Source organism: Piliocolobus tephrosceles, unplaced genomic scaffold (genome assembly GCF_002776525.5).
Source record: "Piliocolobus tephrosceles isolate RC106 unplaced genomic scaffold, ASM277652v3 unscaffolded_244, whole genome shotgun sequence".
Taxonomy (NCBI): domain Eukaryota; kingdom Metazoa; phylum Chordata; class Mammalia; order Primates; family Cercopithecidae; genus Piliocolobus; species Piliocolobus tephrosceles.
In genome coordinates this window covers 2,797-9,182 of record NW_022306976.1, presented here as the reverse complement: position 1 = coordinate 9,182, position 6,386 = coordinate 2,797, and the positions used below count along the sequence as shown (strand labels likewise).

The 6,386-nt window shown below is 55.7% G+C and overlaps 1 protein-coding gene and 1 pseudogene across 1 annotated transcript; one reads left to right on the top strand and one right to left on the bottom strand.

Moving 5' to 3' along the window:
* Nucleotides 1-1,557: 1,557 nt before the first annotated feature.
* Nucleotides 1,558-5,368, top strand: LOC111528497 (annotated as a pseudogene).
* On the bottom strand, nucleotides 2,277-2,744 carry LOC111528496 (testis-specific basic protein Y 1-like). Its single transcript, XM_023195242.2, has one exon. The coding sequence runs from the start codon at nucleotides 2,742-2,744 to the stop codon at nucleotides 2,340-2,342; it is 405 nt and encodes a 134-aa protein (XP_023051010.2). The 3' UTR covers nucleotides 2,277-2,339.
* Nucleotides 5,369-6,386: the final 1,018 nt, after the last annotated feature.

Below are 6,386 nucleotides of genomic sequence, written 5' to 3'. Positions count from 1 at the left end.
GACTACAGGTGCCCGCCACCAGGCCGGCTAATATTTTGTATTTTTAGTAGAGATGGGGTTTCACCATGTTAGCCAGGATGGTCTCGATCTCCTCACCTCGTGATCCCCCCCAACTCAGCCTCCCAAAGTGCTGGGATTACAGGTGTGAGCCACCGCGCCCGATCACATCTCCATTTCTTCAAGAGAGGAGGCCAGAGTCCAGACTGAGCTCCTTCCCTCAGAGCAGCCCTGGGATTCTGGCCCCTCTCAGCCACCATGAACTACCACCCTGAACCCAGGAAGGGCTGCTTTCTCCTCTCACAGGCTAGCAGGTGTGGAGGAGAAGAGCAAGGAGGGAGTCTGTGTTTACTTGTCCTGTGCTGTCCAGGACAGCAGCCCTGGGCCACACACGACGATTGTGCACCTGAACATCACGAGGCCAAATTGAGCTGTGCTGTGAGTAAACAACACGACACACACCACATTTTGGAGACTTACCATGGAAAACAGAATGTGAACTATCTCAATGATTTTAATCTGCATTATATGTTGAAACAATAATTTTTGGACATATTGGGTAAAATAAAAAATATTAAAATCAATTTCACCTATTTCTTTTTAGTTGAATGTTGTTACTGTAAAATTTCAGGTTGCATATGTGGCTCAGATAATATTTCTTCTGAGCAGCATGGCTCCAGGATGGTGGACATTGAAACTGCTCTCAGCCCGCACGATTGTGCAGTGGAGCTGTGCTGCCAACTCAGACCTGGAGACTGGTGTCGTCCCTACAGTTCCATGGAAACAGGTATTCCTAAGAGAAACACCAAGCCTCTTCCACCTAGGGACAGCTGTTTGCTTTATTTTATTTTATTATATTTTATTTATTTTATTTTATTTTATTTTATTTTTATTTTTATTTTATTTTATTTTTTTTCTTAGTTGAGATGGGGAGGTCTTGCTATGTTGCCCAGGCTGGTCTGGAACTCCTGGCTGCAAGGTGAATCTCCCGTCTTGGCTTCCCAACGTGCTAAGATTACAGGGGTGAGTCAATGAGCCAGCTGGGGACAGATGTTCACATCCTCCTCTCATCTTTTCCCCAAATTGCCCTTGGAAACTCTTGACACGTCTTGGCCCCAGTTCTCCACCTCTTCCTCACCTATCTAGAAAAGGCAACTGGAGCCCAGAACACTAGGAGAGATGACAGCTTTCAAGGTGCCGAGATAAAGAGTTCCCAGAAAGGAGATGCATTTTGGAGACTGTGAGTTGTCTCCGTAGTGGAGAGAAGGACAAGCTCCCGGCAGCTTTCACCCTCTCCTTTGTTGTGGGACCTGCCGCTGCCTAAGGAATTCTTTGGCAAAAGGCTGCTTCCTGGGTGTCAGGGGTCGGACGTGGGGCGGGTCAGAGCGGGGTCAGGGGCTGTCTAGGGACGGGGTTAGGGACTGGGTTCAGCGCCAGTCTGGGGCTGGGGTCAGGGCGAGGTCAGGACCTGTTTCCCAGGAGTCAGGGCCGGGAGTCACCGCCTGTTTCGGGGGTCAGGGTCGGCTCCAGTTCCCCTTCCTTCTGTCCTTGCCTCAGGCGATGGGTGTGGGGTCAACGCGGACCAGAGCCCAGCCGGGGCCCCTGCTCTGGTCTCTGCTGCCGCTGCTGCTCCTGAGCCCAGAGGCCGCCCGTGCCCCACAGTCCCGCGCCCCCAGCCCCTCGCAGGCTCCGGGGGAGACCAGAGAGAGCTCCGGGGCGGCCACAGAGAGCTTGGGGGCGCAGCAGGGCCGGGAGCCCGCAGTCAGAGCCCAAGGTCCGTTTGAAGCAGAGGGTGTGGGGCCGAGCAGGCCTCGGAGGCGGGGGGGCAGGGGGCAGGGGGCATTCGAGGGGGCCACTGGGCCACGGGGACAGGGGTCGAGGGCTCGGCAAGACCGGGTGGGGTGAGGAGTGTCCGGGAGAGGCGGGCGTCACGGAGAGATGGGGGAACCGCAGGCCGGAGGCGGTGGGGGGGAGGGCGGGGCTCTGGGCCTGGTGCCAGGGCCTGAAGTCAACTGAATCCGTTGTTTGGCTCCCCTCCCCTCCCAACCAGGTGGCTCCGGAAATGACATCAAGCAAGGTGGGCCAGGCTGCCCGCTCTCGGTCCCAGGACTGAGTGTGGGACCCACGGAACTGGACGGGGCACCAGGGCCTGGTGCGGGGGCTGGGTGGAGGGAGACAGCACCAGGACTGCTGCTGGGCACCGGGAGTAGGGTGGGCCCTGGGGTCTCATGTCCCCTTCTTTTTTTTTTTTTTTTTTTTTTTCATTTGTAACACATTTTATTGTCTGCACCAGGGGCCACCCTGCTGGTGAGATCTCTGAGGTCTGGCGACTGGGCCTGAACTTAGTCGCTACTCAGGGTAATGGTGGAGTCGGTGGCCGCCGCCTCGCTCAGTGGCTCCTCCAGCTGGGTGTCCTGGCTCAGGGTGTCCTGCTGGCTCCCCTCGCTCACGGACTCCTCCACCGGCAGCTGGTGCTGAGGGAGCTCCTCCTGGCTGGGCTGGTCACTGGGGCCGGGGGCCGCTGGCCCGCTCCCCACCTCAGGGGCCGCCGCCGCCGCCGCCGCCGCCGCCATCTTGCTTGTGGCCCGTTTCTTCTTGCCCCTCCGTCCACGAGCTGCTTTTCCCTTCTTGGCCGCCCGGGTAGCCTTCTTCTTCGGGCTGCTGGAGCCCTGCTGGGGAGAGAACTTCCTCTTTGGGGTCTCCTTGGTCTTGGCCGGGGATCCCGAGGCTCTCGGCTTCGGACTCATCTTCCACAGCTCAACGTCTCCCAACAGTCAACCCCTCATGTCCCCTTCTTGAGGCCTGGAAGCGTAGGCCAGGGATGAGGACGCTGGGTCTCAGGGGTCCAGGCCCACAGCTCCCCCTCCCAGGTGTGAGTCTCAGAGCCAAGGTCGTCCACATCAGCCACATCCCCTCACCTTCTGAACATCAGGAATCAGAGAGGGGGAGCAAGTTTCCCCAAGTCACACAGCACAACAGACTCCTGCCTGAGAATCTCTCCCTGGGATACTGGGGTGAGATGCAGGGGGCACAGCCACTTGGACACCCCTGAGACCTTCAGTTCTTTGATCTGCAAAGTAGGCATACAGGTGTTCTGATGGAGGGAAATAAAGTCCCAGGGCTGGATTCCAGTCCACCAGTCCTTGGCAGGTCCGGATGAGCTGCTGTGGCCACCCTGGGTCAGCCTTGCCCTGCCTGCCAGACCCCTGGGCCCTCATTCCCACAGAGCCTGCTCAGTTGTCCTCTCATCTGGTCCTGGTAGTGGCCACAGAAGGCAGACGCTGGGGAAGCCGTCAGTCATTTTGGCCAGGTCACCTATTCTTTGGCCTTGGTTTTCCCATCCGTGAAGACAGCAGAGGCCTCACTGGGGTGGCATTCATGGGCACCACTAGTGTCTCTAACAGGTGGACCGGGGTGTCTCCACAGTGTGTGGGAAGGCTAAGGTAGTGGGGAAGATCTACGGTGGCCGGGACGCAGCGGCTGGTCAGTGGCCGTGGCAGGCCAGCCTTCTCTACCGGGGCTCACACCTCTGTGGAGCTGTCCTCATCGACTCCCGCTGGCTGGTGTCGACAGCCCACTGCTTTCTCAAGTGAGTCCTCCTTCCCTGGGCCCCAGCAGAGGGGCCGATGGGGAGGAAGATGCAAGGGACGAGGGTTAGCGAGCTGGGGGGTTATGCCTTTCTCCTCTGGGCTTTGCTCTGGGCAAGTCTGCTGCCACCAAACTGACGCAGTGCCTGCCTTTGACCCGCAGTCCCCTCCACCAGGACTGACCTCCCCACTCTCCACCCACTATCCCTCCATCTGCCCAGACCCTCCTCATCCTTCATCCTCAACTCTGGCAGGGAGTTCCCTGGCCCCTATGTCTGTCTGTTCAATCCAGACATGCCTGAGAGCATTGGCAGTGTCTGTGCTGACCGCCCCTTCAGTGTCTACCATGCTCTTGTGAGTCAGACTCCAGGCAGGGACTGGGGACTCTGCATGTAGCCAGCAGCCAGGCAATGCTTTTTTTTCTGTAAAACTGTATGCCTGGAAGGAGCTGTGCCAGACTGCATGCATGGGTGGGAAGAGTGGGGCCCCCCTGACCCTGGAGAATGACGTGGACAGTCAGGGGTGCAACTCCTCTGACCCTCCTGAACCTGACTCTGTGCCCAGCTTCTCAACAGTCATGGAGGGACCCAGAGGGAGAGGAAGGCATCACAGTCCAGGTATGGACTCAGCTTGGGCACTTAGTGGCTTTGAGACTCCAACTGGGCGCTGTGAGCATCTCCTGTGTGGCACACCACCCAAGACCCTCTATGGCACAGGGTGTGGCAAGACCCCAAGTGAAGGTGCCTCTATGGGAAGGCGAGGCACAAGCTCCAACAAGCAGGATGCAGGAGAGAAAGCCCACAGTGAGTGAGAAGAGCTGACGTGAGGCCGGGGCATCCAGAGAGATGCTGCAGTCTTGAGGGAGGACGAGGAGCTGCAGGCACTTGCCAGAAGGGGAGGCTTTGGCATGGGGAGTGTGGCTGGCTTTCCTGGTGGCTGACCCACGTGAACGAAGTCACAAAGGTCAGAAGTTTCATCACTTGTGTTCAGGAACAAGGAGAGCATCAGTTTCATGCACTCATCTGGACATTGAACAAATCCTTTATGAGTGCTTACAACCGTGGGGAAGACACACCCTTGGGGAGGGCAGGAAAGGTGGTTAGGCCTGGAAGCGGGTCATAGGTTCCCTGACCCTTCGGAAGGGTCAGGCTGGAGCCAGAATTAAGCCAGAGCTCCTCCTGTGTAAAATAAAAGGGCTCGATGTGATGACTCTGCCAAGGACTTTTCTGGCACTGGGATTCTCTGCTCCTCTGATTCAAGGGTGTGCTGGGGAGGCCACACGTCCTGAGGTTATGAGTGGAATATCCATTAGCCTCAAAAAAAAGAAGGGCTCCTGAAAGGGGGATACAAAGCTACCTGGAATCGTGTCAGGGGAGAAGGACCCAGAGGTGTGTGGGCAGTTACACGTGGATGTAAGAAGAGAGTGCTGCCCCGCACTCCCAGAGGATGGTAAAAATGGGCCTTTCCTCCTCCAGCAAATCCCAGGCCCCGGAGAACTATCAGGTTCTGTTGGGAAACACCCAACTGTATCATCAAACCCAGCACACCCAGAAGAAGTCTGTGCACCAGATCATCACCCATCCAGACTTTGAGAAGCTCCACCCCTTTGGGAGTGACATTGCCATGTTGCAGCTGCACCTGCCTGTGAACTTCACTTCCTACGTTGTCCCCGTCTGCCTCCCATCCCAGGACATGCAGCTGCCCAGTAACGTGTCCTGTTGGATAACCGGCTGGGGAATGCTCACCGAAGACCGTGAGGGGGTGTGGGAGAGGCGGGAGGATGAGGGAGGGGAGGGAGAGGGAGGCAGAGAGAAAGAAGGAAGGATGGCTTAGCCAGGCAAAGAGGAAGCCACTGGACTTGGCCCTCTGTGCCTCATTTCCGTGACCGGTAAGGTGAGGACCACCACACTGGGGCCCTCTGTTCTGAAAGTGTGATCCCGTAGCTTTGAGTCCCAGGCTCTGAAAGTCTGGGAATCTTAAACTTTTGAGAATCCAGAATCGGGTTCTTTGAGTCTTCGTGGTTCTTCATCTTAAGGTTTTATTTATTTATTTATTTATTTATTGAGATGGAGTCTCGCCCTGTTGCCTAGGCTGGAGTACAGTGGCATGATCTCGGCTCACTGCAACCTCCTCCTCCCTGGTTCAAGCAATTCTCCTGCCTCAGCCTCTCAAGTAGCTGGCATTACAGGCATACACCACCAAGCCTGGCTAATTTTGTCTTTTTAGTAGAGATGGGATTTCTCCATGTTGGTCAGGCTGGTCTTGAACTCCTGATCTCAGGTGATCTGCCCGTCTTGGCCTCCCAAAGTGCTGGGATTACAGGCGTGAGCCACTCTTTTAAGGTTTTAACCAGTCATGGGTCTGAGATGACTCAACTGAACTCCGAAGACATGCTTGGGAGCTGGCCCATTCTAGGTCACCACCAAACACTTGGATGGTCCCTTGCTTGGGAAGGTGCTTGGGAAGAGTGGAGAGAAAACACGTGGTGGCTCTGCACTCTGAGGCTGCGTGATCCCGCTAGAATGATTGTGACGTAGAACTGTTGACCATCTCTGAACCTCACTTTGCTCTTATCCTAACCTGGGCCCTTCATCTACTTCACAGTCTTGTTATGTGACTGAATAACAGAGGAGAGAGTCGTGTGTGTTTTCATTGTTAGATGGGCAGAAAAGAAATGTAGGCAAAGACTTATACACAAGAGTGTTTATTGAAGAAAGGAGTGTTTATAGTTTCGGGAAATGCTTATGGTATGATGTTAAGGGAAAAAGGAAGAACATATGTTTAATTATGTGTAGGGTTAGT

Excerpts from the sequence above, each read along its gene's own strand:
- LOC111528496 (XM_023195242.2), bottom strand. The coding sequence starts at position 2,744 with ATGAGTCCGAAGCCGAGAGCCTCGGGATCCCCGGCCAAGACCAAGGAG.